Below are 19,299 nucleotides of genomic sequence, written 5' to 3' on the forward strand. Positions count from 1 at the left end.
AAAATGTGATGGATCAGACTGGGATTCAAACCCAGGCCCCCTAATTCACTAGTCAGATGCTTTACCAACAGAGCTATCTGGCCATTGACGATCGAACCTGCCTGATTTAGTTCAAATATTCAGTCTTGTTCATAATTTTGCACATTTTGGACTATGTACTTTAATGTCAATAACAATATGGTTCATGTAATATATGAAATAAATCAAGACCAGAACCCCATGAGCCATTTGATAGAGATTTCTTTAATATTTATCATCAAACACTCTGACAACCAAAAATAACATGCTTCTGACAAAATTCAGGAATTGACCAAGATCTTATAAAATCTGATCTAAATCTGATGTAAACAATGTCCTCTCACACATAGTTCTGATCTAATAAATGACTAGAGTTCGAAGTCACCAACGGCATTTTAATCTTACTTTCCTTTCAGTTGAAAGTAAATGCCAAGGCCAAGCAGAATTCCAACTTAAAAATTTTTCATAAAAATGTGTATAAAATATTAAATAAATATCTTTAACATGATAAAATCTTGGTAATTTATTTCTTTTTAATTTTTTATTCCAGTATTCAACCAATATCATCAAGTGAAGAGATTTCCAATGAATATGAAATGGTTGAGGGATACACTGCTACAACAGACAACAAAAAAAGAACCTCAAGATGTCAAATTCTATAAATTAAGATCCTCTTCATTAAATTTCCTTTTCACAAACTATTTGTAAAGCAATATTGATCATGCATATTTGTTTTTGATGTATATTGTCTCTGGTTGCACTGGCCCATCAATCAAGTCTTCCTCCACTCCCTGAAGACACCACTGGTGGTTACACACCTCTAGTGCCTCCCACTCAGCTTTGAAGGCTTTCATTGGATCAGGAGGAGTCATCATTCCTGCCCCCGACATCTGCTCCTGCATGGCTTTTGTCTGATCAGCCGCTGTAAAAATAATCATCAATAAAGAAAGAAATACTACGCTGAAAATGAATTGATCAATATTAGAATCTTCTTAAATAAATTATATTGCAAATTTTCTTGAAGTTAACTTAAAAATATTCTAATTTTATATCAAAGGATAACATATAAATATACAAAAAAATCCTGTTTTTGCCATATATTTCTCTTTTTTTTTTTTTTTGTTTTTTGTTTTTGCAATAAAATAATAAAACTTTATTCCATTGATTTTTTTTGTGTGACAACACAGCAATGTAACTTACAATTATCCTGTCCTAATATAAGAGTATATAAACTTCTCAAACCAAAGACATTGAGGAAATACCAGGATGCTGAACTAACCCTTAAAAAAATTTTAAAGCACATTTCAATAAGTGTGCATTTGGGATCAAAAACTTCAGTTTAGATTTATAGTTACACATACAAAAATTGTGATTTCTAAATTCACTTTACTTCAATAGAATGAAATGCTGCAAATGTTTTAAGTATAAATTTAAGTTTGACTGAAGTCATCTCACCATGAAGCGTCCAGTGATGCCAGCTCCACCCCTCTCTGTAACATGGGTTTAAAGCGTAGAGTAAGGGGAAATGGAACTTTGGCTAGTAAAACACAAACAAAGCTTATGTCAACCACATCATTGCCTGGTTATACCAGTAAATTTTCATTAATTTTAAAGAAAACAATATGGCACATTTTACTTTTTTTTCTTGATTCATTTGCCTATAACTTAAAACATCCATTTCACAGGTATGCATAGTTACAGTTGATAGAAATTACATGTATGTATTGTTCAAAATATACTCTATTAAGTATTTACTTGTTAGGAACCCTGAGAATGCCCAGTTAATCCAGCCTCCAATAATGATCATAGGTAACACATTTGTAACATTTCCCTTCAGCATATCTGTCATCATTGAAGGATCTACAAACAATGAGAAATGTAAGCATGATGTAAGCACTTCATGTACTGTAGACCACTATATTTTCAAGTCAGCTTATTTTTGTGAGATACATGTAGCTATTCAGTATTCGTAACTCGGACAAAATTTTCATTGGTGTGGTTATTGTTGCATATAATCCTTAACAATACATATACATGAGAATGAAATTTCCTCGAGCAGACAGACATGTGTAATTGCTAGGGATGGGGTAACTGAAATGAGTAAATGTAATTTACTGTATTTAAATACATTTTTGCAAAGTAATTGAAAGTACAGTACAAACTGGACACAACCTAACACCAGAGCGAACCCAAAGCGCACCCCAGGTTCGCTTTCTGGGTTCGCTCGGGATCCGCTACGGGTTCGCTTTCAGAAATTTTGGGTGCGCTCTGGGTTCACCTTGGGTGCGCTTCGGGTTCACTGGGGGTCAGCTCTGGGTCCACTAGAGCGAACCCGGCGTTCGCTTTCTGAGTTCGCTTTACGCACTTGTGCATGAAGCGGACCCCGCTTTCATCTTGCCGACAGTAAGCTCTGCCCCTTGTTTATTCCAAATAGAGTAGTGAAATCGATCATTGTTGTTTTTGTGGTGATCGATACATGTGCATGTACAGTGGCTGCAAGGTTACTGTTGACAACATACATGAACGATCACGTTACACGAACAATTCTGCACGATTAACGCACGATTAAACCTGTTACACGAACGATCCTTCACACACATGATCATTCACGATTGTAAACGCAAATGCACGATTTTTTTTTTTTACACAAAATAGTTAAAAATATTTAGGAGTGGATATTTTTAAAAAGAAATAAAGCTTAATTAATAAACATTTTAAATTAAAAATACTTATTGCTGCAATTCATCGACATGGAAAACTGGAAAAAAAATATTTAGAAGATATTTTTGATAATACATGTAAATAAGACTTAATAGTTATTTAATTTAAATTACAAATAATTAGGGCTTTTCGCTTTCAGGCGAAAAGCCCTATTGTTTTCATCTTGTTTATTATTATTATTATTATACTGAACACTTTTTTCGTTCAGCATTTGAGGAGTACCTTTAAAAATAGGGTTTTTTTCTTATAACCTCTAAATAGGAAATGTAAATATCTCACGTATGTAAGGTTTTGAACTTCCGTTTAGTCACTTCCGGTTTCTACTAAAGAAAAACTGAAATACCTAAAGAAGCTAAAATCTCTCTCATTTTGAATGTCTAGACTCTCAAATTCAAGATATAAATTCTAGACACCAATACCTACAAAAAAGTTAGCGACGGTGATTTTCGACCATTCATACTTTCTGAGATATAAGACTTCAAACATTGAAAAAGGGGGGATGAAATTTTTAAAAGTCACAATTAAGGTTTGAAAATTATTTTGAGCATTGAAATAGGTTAGGACTAATAAGTTGAACATATACTGTAAGTTTCATATCGATCCAAGCCGAACTTCCAGTTTTAGGGGTCTTTGAAAATTGTCTATGGGAGTTTCTATGTTAAATTGAAATCAGTTGTGGCGCATTTTCTCTTAAAATAATCAAGATATTCTTGTGAGATTCTAAGTGTAGAATGATCTTGATACGGTTCCGACCTCATTAGGTCATAAAAAGGAAATTTGGGAAAATAAGGGATTTCTAGGGGCCAACATTGAAAATATACTTTTTCCTGTAACTTTTTTATTTCTCAATGAATTTTTAAACAGTTTTCTATTCTGGGTTCCAATCCAAGAGAACAATCTAAAAATTATGGTCCGTGGGGTCACTTTTTGACCCCTTATAGGAGTTACAGAAGACTGAAATAACGTAATTTTTATTTATTTCAAAAATAATGGAGTAAGAGTTATCTCCCTTTGAACATCAGTTAACAGGCTTACATACTCTTTAGGTTTCAAGTTTGGTATGCATATAACAAGTACTTCCGGTTTTATAAATCTCTGAAATTGTCTATGGGAGTTCCCATGTTGAATGGAAAATTGGACATGTCATGATATCTCTTAAAGCAAACAAGATATTCTTGTGAAAATTAAGTGATATAATGACTGTGATATTGTTTCAAATCCATTAGGGTTTAAAAATGATATTCTGGAAAATAAGGGATTTCTAGGGGCCAAAGTTGAAAACTGACCTTTGCCCATAACTTTTTTTATTTCTCAATGAATTTTTGAACAGTTTTCTATTCTGGGTTTAGCTTAAAGAGTACAATCTAAAAATTATGGTCCGTGGGGTCAATTTTTAACCCCTTAAAGGAGTTACAGAGGACTGAAATAACGTTATTTTTATTTATTCAAAAAATAACGGAGTAAGAGTTATCACCCTTTGCACATCTGTTGACAGGCTGATATACTCTTTACATTTCAAGTTTGGTATGCATATGATAAGTACTTCCGGTTTTATGAATCTCTGAAATTGTGTATGGGAGTTCCCATGTTAAATGGAAATATGCACATGTCGCGATATCTCCTAAACTAAATAAGATATTCTTGTGAAAATTTAGTGATATAATGACTTTGTTATTGTTTCAAGCCCGTTAGGGTCTGAAAATGAAATTCGGAAAAATAAGGGATTTCAAGGGGCTAATATTGAAAACTGATTTTTCCATGTAACTTTTTTATTTCTCAATGAATTTTTGAACAATTTCCTATTCTAAGTTCAGCATAAAGGGTAGAATTTAAAGAATATGGTCCGTGGGGTCACTTTTTGACCCCTTATAGGTGTTTTAGAGACCTGAAATATAGAAACTTTTAGTAATTTTCAAAATAACATTGTAAGAGTTATCCCCCTTTACAGAGCTCTAGAGAGAACTACATACTCTTTAGGTTTCCATTTTTATAGGCTTCTGAAGACTTGATCCGGTTTGATTATTTTTTAAAGTTTTTCATTTTGTTAGAGTTAACGCCCTTTAAGGTCCTCGAGATTTAAAGCGTCGAAAAGCCCTCCGTTTTTGTTGAACGACAAAAAAGGTCTAGTTATTTATGTAATTCTCTAACTTAGAAAATTTTTTTTTTATCTTTTTGATACGTAAAGATGTAATTTATGATCGAATGCAGCATGTTCTATCACATGATACAGTTTGGCTGTGAGTTTTGATTCAATTGGATGTTATGATATGCAGTAAGGGGGTAAAAGATTTTTAAAAGTGGCCTAAAAATGAATGAAAACTATATCCATCTATCCATTAATGAATTTCAAAAATCAGCAATTTTTTTTAAATTCACTCATCTAAAGAAATTAAAATAATAATAATAATAAGTATCAGGGATAAAAAGTAACCCCGACAATTATGTCATGTACATTTGCCGACTAAATATTCATGTAAGTATTGGGAATTATTAATTTTTTGGTAAAAATATACATTTTTGATGTATTGATATAAAAATACCATGACCACAATTAGCATTTAACGGGGCCTATCATCAGAGAAAAAAAATCGTCTAACATCTTAAATACGCCTTATCATTAAAAGTTACGCTATTTTAAAAGAATACAATACTGTATGACTTATTATATTGCTTATTTACTACCGATAATTAGTTCGTTCAATAATATAAATCACACTTCGTTTTTTTTTTCTTTTTATTTCAGTTAAAAAAAACAAACAAGGTAAATCAAGTTTTACATTATTTTTTGGTAAAAGATAATTTAAAATCAAAATAATACCATAGTAGTTTACGATTGGACATACATGTGCATTTATGGTGTTCATTTAATTTTTTTTTAATTTTCAGTTATAATAAGAAGATCAATAATTTTGATGTTGATCTGGATTTAAACAAAATTGTAAATTAGAATTATAAAAATAATGTACATGTAATTGAATGAAACCACGTACATGTACATATACATAATCTTGTACAGTATCTTGAGATGATGAAATGCTATAATTTGTCAAAACCCTTTTTTTTCAGTAACGAATGTGATAACCATTATTTTCTTTTTTTCCTATACATTAAAGTATGTTTTTTTCTGATAAATTAATGGATTTTAAAAATAAAAAAAAAAATAAAATAATTGTGTAAATATAACATGCTAACTGGATAATTAAAATATAAATATAATTTTTTAATCATGTTAATAATTTCATATTGTACTTTACAACATGCATTGCTTGTACAACGTACATTTTATTTACATTGAAAGACAAACTGGCATGCTGATCGGTTGACGCGCTGATTGGTTAACACGTCTTATCGCTAATCCTAATTGACAGCTCTGTTACGCAACACCGAACGCGCGTTCGCTTTCTAGGTTCCCTACTGAATTTGGGAATCCCTTTCGGCGTTCGCTCTGGGTCCGCTGCGGGTTCGCTCGGGGTGCGCTCCGGGTTCGCTCGGGGTCAGCTATAGTGAACCCGAAGCGATCCCAGAAAGCGAACCCGGGGCGCTTTGGGTTCGCTTTCTGTTAGGTTGGGTCTGGTTGGTACTGTATTTTGAATGTCTTGAAAAACATTCGACTAATGGCCAAAATACCACTTAATTTTATCTTCACTCATTACTAGATTTTAACACTAGAGGGACATTACATAAAAGTATTTGAAAATTTTATTACTATAATATGTACTACTGTCAAATATACAGGTTCTTGTTTGTTTACCAAGATGATTTTATATACTAAGTTTTTTTTTTTTTTTTTTTTGGTTGGCATACTGCTTCTTGATTTCAAGACTGATTATGATCCATGACCTTAACGAAACTACCTGTCATTGGGTTTTTGGCAGTAGATTCTCTCTTTTCTGTTTTAAAATATCCTGAATTTTCTGCATTGAAAAAGCTCTTCCTCATTAAAAATCCCTGCAAAACAGTAATTAATTTGATTTAATAGTTCTTAAACATTACACAGTTTTTTCCCAACTGTTGGCTATAGTTTTTCAATATTTTTTATAAATTTTGGATCAAAATTTTAAGCTTATATAATAATACATGTATGTACTATGTACCTGTTTTGTGATGAATTTTCCATTTTCTCTTAAGATTCTGCTCCTTATTAATACATGACTGAAAATCGAAAAAAGAAAAATGTCATTTTTCATTAAAAATTTTATAAGGCTAGGATATTTTCATCAATGCAATATGGGTTTTTTTCTTTAGCTTTGCTAAGCACCAATAGCTCTGTCCAAACTTGTATGATTTTACTCTGCACTTTGTCAACAGTTAAAATCATCAGACATTGAAAGACTCATCTGAGAGATATCTGACTTTTTTTTCTAAAATTGCTCATTTGGTAAAAGAACAGGGACCTGGCTGAATGAGATTTATAGTAGAAAATTGATCAGCCTTTCATCTTTATCACATTATTATGTACATCCTATATCAGACTGCTTAATATGTCAGCTAATTATTAAGCCCTTCTTTGTCAATCTATAGTCCAGCAAGTTTAAAAGTAAAACAGTTGGTCGAAAAAGATTGAAAATCTATTCATACTCATGTAATAAAAGACAATTTAAAAACTGAGGAAATTCGAAAGTACATAATTGCACGCTCCTACTCACCTATCAGTAACTTGCTGTAGCTCAGTCTTCTTTTCTGATGATAAAAGTATTGTTACATAGTGTTTTATGATTCCAGTGAAGAATGTGATCAATACAATGGGTAAAAACACCCAAATTCGGATGTCCGAGTCTAAGAGCAACTCGGCCATTTCTAAAACCGGAAATACCTTGCTGACGGTAACATGGTCGGTAAAGATTGAAAAATCTAACACACATTAAGAATTATAGCATTAAAATATCTCTTTTTGAATATTAATTTTAAAAGGCTGTAAAATATAGCTTGTTGTACTTCAAACGTTGAGTTGAGTTTAATGTCGTAAAACAGGGGAAGTTACTCTGATATTACTTTGATACCCAGCATGTGTGATGAAAGCATACCATCAAAAGTTGAGCAGTATGAGCAGTTTCTAAATGAAAGATTGAAGACAGATCTTAGGTACTGTACATGCTATGTTTTTATGCATATAAGATTGATTAGTATTTAAATTTAAGTGACATAGTGTATTTTACACTTATATAAACAGAAAGTGCATATCAGATGGTCATGAGTCTTCAATTTTTTTTTTTCATTTTCAGTCAAGTATTAGATCAGAGAGACAAGTTATATGGGGAGGTAGCAGAATATTTACAGCTTAAAACTGTCATAGAAAGAGTCAAGGTTTGTGGTGCACTGACGTATGATCATAATAGCTGCAGAACTGCATGTAGCATTATGGTTTAATAAAATTTATATTTTAGTTTTTGACCGTAATGCTACGGATCCCGTAATGCAATATTGTGCAATTTATGACGCAAGATTTTCTGCAGACTTTGGGGATGTATTTTGGCACTTTCCAGCATTGGTCAATCAATGACCTTTCATTCCCTAATTCTAGACATATTCTATTATAATTATAACCAATGAATATGTATATTTTATAGGGATGGGTATCGGCAAAGATTTCGTATCGTGATATATCACGATTTTTTCCCAAAAATATCACGATAAATCGTGATATTTTTACACGCAATTTTTACTACAATTTCAATTGAATTTCCATAATAGTTCTTAAAAATATGCCATAAAAACATAACTTTACTTTTTAAATTTTCATTTATATAATATAAAGCATATTTTGATGCCATTGTTTAACTGTTTTCAACATTTTTTACACTTCCTGTAATTGTCATTCAATAGTTTGAACAAATAAATGAATAATTTCCGGAATTTATAGTTATGTACCAAATACCAGTATTTTAGTCTCTGTATCACGATACGTATCACGCAATAAAAAATCGCAATATACCGGTTTACTGATAAAATCGGGCATCCCTAATATTTTATCCATCTCCTAACCATTTCAAGTTGTTTCCGCACACCAATAAACTCACTTGTTATGAATTCTATGAAAAATTGGGTATTTTTTCTACAAGGAATATTGACAAGGGTGTCAAATTTCTACATAGAATCTTGACCAGGGTGTCAAAAATGATTCCCAGTCAGTATTATACGGGGGTCACTTTTTGTCGTTACACCCTAACTGTGGGTTGTTTGGTTAACAGTGATACAGTTTAAATCTTTGATCAATATCAGATAAAGCAAAAAAGATCTGCAAACTCCAAAATCTCCTTCAAAGCAGTCAGTGGAGAAAATCTTATGTATCCAATTAATAAATTGTCTGATTACGGCATAATTAACACACTAATGATGGGATTTAAGTTAAAGAGACTAGTAGAAGAACATCTCCCTGACAGAGTGCTTGCAAAATTATGATTTTGTGTGCATTAGGCAAATACATAGGGTTTAAATCACACAGCCTTATGATATGAAGAGTTCATTTTTAAAAGCTTTAATTTAAAAGTTTAAGTATAAACAAAATGCCTGAGGATGCTTCCATACATGTATCAGTATAACTAGTGGCTTTGCTGTTCTTGAACAGAAGATTTTTAAAGATTTTTTCCTAGTATATATTCCTTTGTAAAAATTTGATACCCTAATGTTTAATGTATACCTTAATGTACCCTAAAGTTGCCTTTTCCTAAATTGTGAAATGTTTGGTCCCAGATCAGGGGTTCTGAAGTAAGAGTGGGACTCTAATGATCTTGTATTGAAATATCTGCAATAATGTATCCTCTCCGATATTTTTAATCTGATATTTTCAGGAGAGGGCTACAATTACATGGGATATCCATAAAGATACTTAACCGGTGCAAATATAATTTTTAGATAGGGGCAACTGCAAAATAAATTGTATTTACATTCAACTTACTTCATTAAGACAGAAATTTTATTCACCGTCAACAACATACCATATATACTCGCCTATAAGTCAGTTTTTTGGGAGATAAATTTTGGTCCGATTTATAGGCAAGTCATAAAAACATAAGTATTTTTCTGAACAATGAAATGTAGAATTTTAAAAACATTTCCCATGATTATCGTTGAACAAAGTCTAGATATATTATATCATTTATGTATTCTAAAATTATTAATACATAAAGTACAAGTATTTACATATTTTGATAACTTTATTTTTATTTTAAGTGTGCATTATGTATTTTTCTTAATGATTTAAAATTAAATGTAGGCGTCATTTCCAAGAATATTAATTGAAACCAGATTGAAACATCAGGGCATTGATTTGAAATTGTCAGCTGATTCTGGCAAAAAGTTTTACCGACTTATATGTGGGTAAATAGCAAATCCCTCCAATATAACCTCAAAAAGCACAACCATCTTATAGTCTCTTTCTCTTTCTCTCCTCTCTGTTTATTTATTTATTGTCCATTTAAGTCTTTGGTATAGTGAAATAAACTATATATATGCATAATACATAGATGTTTCAAAGTTTATAATAAAAAATAATGGGAAAAATTACTTATTCTTCAACAAACAGAAAATTCTTATCACTATTTTTAAAAAAAATTATGAACTCTTTATTCTTGTTTTGTTTACTTTAAATTAGATTTAGCAGAATGGTTTATTTTTGCAAAAAAATCAAAGTAATTTATAATTATAAGGGAAATAACTTTACACAACAGAAAATGCTGCTCCCAGTTCAAAATTTGATTATTGCATTATTTGTTTGTGCATTAAATCTTATATGTTTGAAGAACAATATTTATATGCTTGGTAACATGCCTTGGAATATGATATGTCAGCTTGAAATCCCAGTTGAATATTATTTGTTGTACCATTAGGAAAAGTAGAAGTGCATCTGATGCCCTAAATTATCCACATGCTGAGAGGAGGTCTATAAAACATTCTTTATTTGACCAAGTACATGTATGTAATTAGGGTTTGACATTCACTATCCCTTTCCCTTGTATGCATTTAGTGGACTTAAATTCTATATTTTTCATAAGTTTTGTCCTATTCAGACATTGTGTCGTTGTGTTGAATGTTAGCCAAAATGCACTTGCATCATGACTCCCTCATTGTTCTACACATTACCCAGTATGTCATATTTTTTCATTGCATATAAATGTTTGTTTGGTGTTTTATTCAAATGCATACTGTTAATAAACCTATGTTTAACCTGTTTACTTGTTGCATGGTTCTACTCTACTAACCATAGATTTCCACTTAATAATGTTTTTGAATGGATAGTGTGAAATGATTAACCTTTGGGCCATCAGTAATTTGAGTAAATGTTCACCTTATTACTGTCCCTAGCCATACTTCTGGGAAAAATAAAATCATTCAATTAAGCAATTGAGCCATTCAATCAAAAATGAGAGCCATGCAAATTGTGGGCTTAAAAAATTGTTACAAGGTTGCCTCTGTCGCGCATAGGCGACCTTCTCAAGCTATGTTACATTAAAGAGATAAAGTTTGTATAATCTTAAAACACTTGATATAAGCATTCAATTCTAATTCTAAAAATTAAAGTTATGAAAAGGACCCGGGGGAGGGGGGGGGGGAGCGAACATATAAGAAATTCGAAATTCATTGAAAAGCCAACAAAAAAATTACTTTCCTCAGGCTTTATTTATATGTCAGGAGCAAAAATAGGGAGAACCATACTGCAGTGCATGATTTGGAGACAAGCCAATCTTATTTACAATAAATTATCAATCCTGTGCTCATTGTGTAAAATAATAGAGCAAGAAGTGTGTATACATGTAAAAGTTTGTTGAATTTGTGGAGATCTGTTTACCCCATCAATGTTTTCTTTCGTTTAAAATACATGTACATAAACATTGAGCCCAGCAAAAACAGTTTTTGGTTCTTAATTTATGTATCAAACAAACACAAAAGACATGAACAATTAATACACCAATAATTACAAATGCTTTACAGTTCTTGTTTAGGAAGACAATTTGATCAACGGAAGAGAAGGACGCAACTTTGTAATGATTAGACTAGTGAAAGAGGATATCTTTGGGAATGGACGTTAAAGTGTCGTGATTGCAAGTCGATTATCACAGGCACTTGACGTTACCGTACATATTAATTTTTTCTTATTAAAAAAAATAAATATAACCCCATATCTGTTTTTGTAAATAAACAAGACGAAAAATCATATTTTAAATTGTCATTTTCAACGAAAAATTAAGAAAACCAGTCACAAATATGGGAGTTTTTTCCATATCAGACAAATGGAAGGTATCCAGACTGCTTACAGTCTCTCAGAAAATGGTAATTTGTGTGTTCTTAGCCTCTTCTTTAAAATAAAATCAAATTGAATATAGGTATCGGGATTAATTTTCACATGATTTCAAATTGAATTCCATGAAAGGAATTTATTTTCTACATAATTCTATTAGTGCCGTAAAGAACAGGAAAAATAAAGTTAAAATTGATTATGACGTCATAATGGATCTAGCACCAAAAAGACAGTCTGAAGTCATTTACTAGATCTTGACCTTAAGATCAGATAATTTATCTCCGAATCTGTCAGCCCACACCACCCCACCTTATGAATCAAATGGTTGTCCCCAAAACATGCTAAAGTAAAAAAAAAAATGCATTGAATCATGTTCCATCTGTAGATGGAAGTTATAATGTAATAAAGTTGTTAAAAGATAAATTTTTACAAATATTTTTAAAAAATTACCATTGAAACCTAGTGAACGATTCCAACTTTGTATAATGAAATTTGGTAAAACTGTTATGTATGTCCTGGACATTATAAGAAGCCCTGTTCAAGCAAGAGAAAAAAACTACATTAAAACTTGTTTAGTATGAACACAGATATTTACGAATTTACGGATATAGTGAAGTTTTTTTAATCCCCCAGCAAATATTTTGAAAATTCCTTGTAAAATTCTAGGGATATAACGAACACAGATATAGCAAATTTATAGATATTACAAACTGATTTTGTGTTCCTTAGAGGTTAAAAAAAATGAAATTTACATCTTTTAATGAGTTTTCAAAGATCTCAATTTTTAGAATATTAACTGATAACATTTTTGTAAGTATTTCTATTTGAAATCATTTCATACAAAAACTTTTGAACTCAAAGGTAACCTCCGTTTTTCATACCTCCATTAATACAATTTTTTTCGTTATACTTCAAGAACAAAAATCTATATTGTAAATTTGCTATGTATATATTAATATAACGTTTTATATGTAACATTACTTAAAAATTAACAAGTATCACATCAATTACTTGTTTCTTTTTAGGTCACCTGAGTCACTCAGGTGACCTATTGCTATCTGTTTTTGTCTGTCGTCGTTCGTCGTACATCGTTCGTCGTTCGTCGTCAATCGGTCGTAAACTTTTGAACATTTTTAGCTTCTTCTCTGGAACCACTGAACCAATTTCAACCAATTTTGGCATATAGCATCTATGGGTGAAGGGGAGTAAAAATTGTGAAATTCATGGCCCCTGCCCCCCTGGGGCCTGAGGGGTGGGGCTAAAACCATCAAAATTAATGCAATCTTTAAAAATCTTCTTCTTTACTCCTGGACATCAAGCAGTCAAACTGTTGGCATGATTGTAATAAGCATTGAGCCCTCTACCAAAATTGTGAAATTCATGGCCCCAGGGTCAGGGGTTCTGGTGCTAGGGCGGGGCTCTAATGATTATATAGTGAAAATGCATTAATTCTTTAAAAATCTTCTCCTTTGCTCCTGGGTATTAAGCCGATGATTTAAGTACATAGTTATGATGAGCAAGAGTGCCTCTTCCAAAATTGTGAATTTCATGGCCCCTGGGTCAGGGGTTCTGGTGTTAGGGCGGGGCTCTAATGAATATATAGTGAAAATGCATTAATTCTTTGAAAATCTTCTCCTCTGCTCCTGGGTATTAAGCTGATGAATTAAGTACATAGTTATGAAGAGCAAGAGTGCCTCTTCCAAAATTGTGAATTTCATGGCCCCAGGGTCAGGGGTTCTGGTGTTAGGGCGGGGCTCTAATGATTATATAGTGAAAATGCATTAATTCTTTGAAAATCTTCTCCTCTGCTCCTGGGTATTAAGCCGATGAATTAAGTACATAGTTATGAAGAGCAAGAGTACCTCTTCCTAAATTGTGAATTTCATGGCCCCTGGGTCAGGGGTTCTGGTGTTAGGGCGGGGCACTAATGAATATATAGTGAAAATGCATTAATTCTTTAAAAATCTTCTCCTCTGCTCCTGGGTATTAAGCTGATGAATTAAGTACATAGTTATGAGTTATGAGTTATGAGCAAGAGTGCCTCTTCCGAAATTGTGAATTTCATGGCCCCTCTTGGTGAGGGGTTCCAAGTGGGGGGGGGGGGGGGGGGAGGGCTTTTTTTCTATATACTTAAAATAAATTAATGCTTTGAAAATCTTCTCTGCTCCTGGGTATTGAGCTGATGAACTAAGTACATAGTTATGATGAGCAAGAGTGCCTCTTCCAAAATTGTGAATTTCATGGCCCCTTGGTCAGGGGTTCCATGTTGGGGGGGGGGGGGGGGGGAAGGACTTATTTTTTATATACTGAAAATAAATTAATGCTTTGAAAATCTTCTCCTCTGCCCCTTGGTATTAATTAAACAAACTAAATACATAGTTATGATGAGAAAGGATGCTTCTTCCAAAATTTTGAATTTCATGGCTCCTGGGTCAGGGGTTCTTGAGCTTGGGTGGGGTTCTATTGATTAATTAATAGCAAAATGCATTAATGCTTTGAAAAACTTCTCCTCTGCCCGTGAGTACTAAGCAAACAAGCTAAATGCAATAATATCAATGTAAATACTAGGGCTGGGACGATATATCGAGATATCGATAATATCGATTCAATGTGAGGATGATACGCATATCGATACGTATGAAGAAATATCGAAATATCGCCCACAAAATCTGACTTATGTTTTTTTCTTTGTTTACTCAACATTTTGGGTTAAATATATAAAATATTTATGCAAAATATAAATATGAATATGCAATACCTAATAATAAACAACACTTGTGTAAAATAAATTTGTTTCACAACAGATATACAACTTCTTTGAATAAATTATTCTTATTTGTGAAGAAATGTTTTGTTCATTTCAATACAAAATTTTTTTTATAAGAAATTCAACATATCGTGATACATAACGTATCGTGGCTCAAATATCGTGATACGTATCGATATAGAAAATGTTGTATCGTCCCAGCCCTAGTAAATACATGTATTAAATTTAATTATAAGTAAATGTGCCTTTTCTTTGCTTGTGGGTATCTAGGAGGCAGAGTACACAATTGTGATGTGAAGCAAATGAGAGTTACTCCCCTTTGCTAAATATTGTTAATCAAGAAATCCTTGTATATAATTTAATTAACAGGTTATTTGATTGAATGAGAATACAAGAAAGAATGTTATATATATATAGAAACAAAATAAAAATGAATGTTTGGTTTAAATGAGCAAAGTATGTTCAAAGTCAGATTCTTGCCTGGAAAGCAGTATAAAAGATTGACATAAAGATTATTTATATATTTAGCAAAAGGTGTAATTGTACACAGTATGTATACTCTGTGGTGATCTAAGTTAGTGTCACTTGTAGAGGAGTTGTGGTTGACAGGAGACTGGATGTTGTTTTATACTTTATCAAAGTGAACAAAGAATCACAGAGAGCCAGAGTGACTTATTGTAAATAGTGACAAGTGGCAAATAACCTCATTGTATATACCCAAGTCTGTGTGTACTGAATTGTAGCACTAGGCAAGTGACAAAAAATGTCTGTATATATTTAATACCTTACACAATAGGCAAGTGTTCTTTGTATTTGTATATTTTGCATTCATTATCATCCCTGTAAGACTTAAAAAATATGATGTGAGATTTGCCTTACTTATAGATAACATTTGTCGAGGTGAGCTTCGTAATCTTTGATTACCTATGTTTGAAATTCTTGGGCAATATTGCTTCGTCTATCAGTTAATTTTTTATACTTCCATGGATCCTTTAGTGTTGTATTATACTCAGGTGACCGTTAAGGCCCTTGGGCCTCTTGTTTTATTTCTTCATCTATAACGAGAGTTCAAGTATTATAAATTATAATTTAAAGGAAATTTCTTAAAATCAAAAGAAATTATGGAAAAAAATAACCAACTAATATATTATGGGCGAACAGACTTTGGGTGAACAAGTTAGAGTGAACGGACTCTGCATGGGCGAATGAGAATTAGGGAAACACGTTTTAGAGTGAACAAACATACAATGTAGAATCAAAATTAATCTAATTTAATAAGAAGGGAGAATGTGAAGGGCAACATCAGGATTTAAACTCGAGACCTTTGACTCACAGTTCATAAATGTTTTGCCATCCTAGCTTTCTAAGTAATGGTCTTTGAACCTGCCAGATTTTCAGAATGACAGTGTAACGTTAACCATCTCCTAAATGTAGCAGGACTTTAATGTAACCCTTGTCATGCCTATGGGTTAAACAAAGCCTTCTAATTCCTGGATAGAAGTTAAACCAGTGGTCCCTTGGTTGTCAGGCCAGAGTTGTCCATAAGAATTGAAATTGAAGGGGATGTTATAAAAGTAGAAGAGTGTCCCCCTAGTGGGGGTTGAGGGGGCAATGCCAGAATAACTGGGGGGAGGAGGATTATGTTATTATGGGCAGGGAAATTCCCAGGGCCCTGGGTCTTATGGACAACCCTGGACTCAGATACTTTAACACTGAGCTATCAAAGCCTGTATCCACGCACAGTCTGTATATCCCAAAACACTACAAGGATGAAGAAAAAAATTAAAAGACATTGTCTATCGACATGTATCAAGTGTATATAGTGGTTTCCAGTTGAATACATATATTTTTCAACAAGTTAAATGGTATGTGCATGGATATCTATCAATATATCGGGTCTCAATAACTCAGTGGTCAGAGCACTGGGGAATTACACCAGAGGCCCTAGATTCAAGTCCTGATTGAGACTTGATTTTTCACCACAAATGACACTGAGGCCAGCGTAAAAAAAAATATTCTAAATACATGTTTTCATTGTTCTCTGAAATTTCATGATAAATATTTTTATCTTTAGATTATTATTTTACTTTAATTTTATCTCCTTTTCAATAAAAAAATGCACTAATTATCTACAGGTTTAGGATGTACCATGCGTTTTGTTTGTGTTTAATATTTTTTCATCAAACTTATCCTGTAAAATTATCTTTGCTTTAGGAATCAGATTACAAAACAGAAGGTCTGAAAACCCAAGTGGATTTGGGTTGTAACTTCTATGTACAAGCACATGTGTAAGTGTGACAATTTATTAATAATTATATTTATTTTTTACTAAGTGTACATGTAATTAAAAGGCATAAACTCTGGGTTCAATTTTGATATTAATCACATCTTGAAAATATAATAATGTTGACCATTTTGAATTTTGTTTTTCATTTTAGTCCAGATGCATCCATGATTTTTGTGAGTGTGGGTTATGGATTTTTCCTGGAAATGACCCATGATGAGGCTCTGGCCTTTATTGACAAAAAAGTCTCCATAATAAATGACAAGATTGAAGTCCTTACCAAAGATGCTGCTAAAATAAAGGCCCATATCAAGCTTGTACTACAGGTAAACTTCCCATCATAACATGTGTGTTTAAGGACATACGCAACGTAGTTTGAACTTTATTGTCTTTTTCAATGGAGTTGAAGAGTTCCAATACTTAAAGGATCTGTGTGCTACATTTTAATGTCTATATATGCTGTTGTACACTTCTTCTAAAACAAGTTTGGATACATAAAACATCTAGAATATATGTTTAGTAATTTTCGTATATTTTTCTTTGAATTATACAAGAATTTTCATCAATTGATATCTTTTCAAAACCCCTGGTAATGCATGCTGATTTTTTGTCTACGAACTTCTGAAGGCACTATAATCTTAAATTAAGAATATCTTGAAAAATTATCAGTAGGTAAGGTACGTTGCGTATGTCCTTAATCTTGTAGTGATAGAAACAATGGAAAGAACAAAAGAAAGGGTTAAATTTTATCAAATTCTGGGATCTGCCTTACCACTGGCTATCTATTTCTCACAACTAGGCTATCAGTTGAAAGAGTGATATTGTAATGTATTCTTGATGGAAAGAAAAATTGAATAGGTGTGTTATTTCTATGAAATCTGCTTTACCACTCTCTCTTGTTTAAAGCTTTCTGATAAATTGGCTCTGACTTTTTTGTCAGATCTTTGTGAAAAATTTGTGGTAAATTATTTGTTTTTAGTGTATTGTAAAATATGCAAAATAAGGTAGTTAATCATATGCATATTTACACACAGGTCATACAAGACATAGCAAGAAGGCAACAATGGAGTAGCACAAGTTTTCTTTACTACTGTTTATAGGCCTACATTTAATCCCTATACTCCTCTAAATGATATGTTTTTATTGTTTAATTAAACATTACCCTCTCCAGAATAAATTTGGAATAGGAATGCTTTTGTCATCATGGACTTTTTATAAAATACTGTAGAAGCACAAATTTTCGTGAGGATAAAATTTATTGATTTGCCATCTAAAAGGGTTTCCTGGGCATTAAATTTTGTCGTTACGATTGTAACCCTATTCATTATACAGTCATATAAAATTTCGTGTTGGATTTAATTTCATTGATAATTGGTAACAAGCAAATAAATGAAATAAAATCCCCAAGGAATACTTCTGCTTTTACGGTTTACAAATATCTGTAAAGTAGTAGTCCAGGAACTTGTTGGTTGAATATTTTCTGTCATTATGTATTTTCAGGGTTTGCAAGAGATACAGAATCTAGATTTTGAAACAGAAAAACCTTACAGAGATGTGTTAAGCTGAAAGAACACTTGATTAAAGATTTCAAAAAGACCTACCCCATGTTTAAGATGACCAAGCTGTACATCTGGAAGCAAGCCATGGAGACTGATTGGACTATACTACAGACTATGAACAAGTCTAAGAGCAATGAATTAACAAAAGAATCTGTGAAAAATGACTGTTTTCTATGTTTGTTGTCAATCATATCTATATTCCATTTTCCCTGGGGGAAATGAAAAGTTATTAAAAGTTTATTTCTGTTACTATGTTTTCCATGGTTTCTCAAGTTGCATTTAAAAGAAAAAACATGCCAATATATTAATTTAAAGTCAATTTCAAGAATGAAAGGGTTCATTCTTTGCTTTGAACCTTTAGTGCAATGTACATGTATACAGTTTGAGATACTAAGTGTATTGGAAGTATAAGATTGGTCTGCCAGATGGCTAACATTAGATTTGAAAGGCATCTCTTAACAAACATTTCATAACTGGAACTGCAAACCCAAGTCACTCATACATTAATCCATTGCAATTTGTTAACATTCATCATTGATTGTAATCAATAAAATGTGTAGAAATTAGTTGGTCATATATGTAAAATGCATTTATCTCTAAAAATCTTCACTATGCCTGAGATACTAGGAAAGAAACTTCATAAATATGATAGCAGAGGTACTGTGAGCAAGCTCACAAAATTATACCCCCTGCTGCAAAGTGCCATATCGATATG

General features: G+C 32.3%; 2 protein-coding genes across 2 annotated transcripts; one reads left to right on the plus strand and one right to left on the minus strand.

Annotated features, from left to right (window-relative positions):
* Positions 1–713: 713 nt before the first annotated feature.
* Positions 714–7,570, minus strand: LOC133194666 (ER membrane protein complex subunit 3-like). The gene is made up of 7 exons (XM_061330572.1): positions 7,386–7,570; positions 6,834–6,891; positions 6,594–6,687; positions 1,774–1,878; positions 1,474–1,555; positions 1,219–1,298; positions 714–940 (listed from the first exon to the last, which is right to left on the minus strand). Exons 1-7 carry the CDS (start codon positions 7,532–7,534, stop codon positions 738–740), a joined length of 771 nt encoding a protein of 256 aa, XP_061186556.1. The 5' UTR covers positions 7,535–7,570; the 3' UTR covers positions 714–737.
* A 146-nt stretch (positions 7,571–7,716) lies between these two features.
* On the plus strand, positions 7,717–18,833 carry LOC133194667 (protein UXT homolog). Its single transcript, XM_061330573.1, has 5 exons — positions 7,717–7,821; positions 7,962–8,043; positions 16,956–17,029; positions 17,180–17,351; positions 18,526–18,833. The coding sequence occupies exons 1-5, from the start codon at positions 7,745–7,747 to the stop codon at positions 18,589–18,591; spliced, it is 471 nt and encodes a 156-aa protein (XP_061186557.1). The 5' UTR covers positions 7,717–7,744; the 3' UTR covers positions 18,592–18,833.
* Positions 18,834–19,299: the final 466 nt, after the last annotated feature.

The sequence above is a fragment of the Saccostrea echinata genome, unplaced genomic scaffold, assembly GCF_033153115.1.
Source record: "Saccostrea echinata isolate AGI-Se365-2 ecotype Australia unplaced genomic scaffold, CSIRO_AGI_Sech_v1 ptg000029l, whole genome shotgun sequence".
Classification (NCBI taxonomy): Eukaryota; Metazoa; Mollusca; class Bivalvia; order Ostreida; family Ostreidae; genus Saccostrea; species Saccostrea echinata.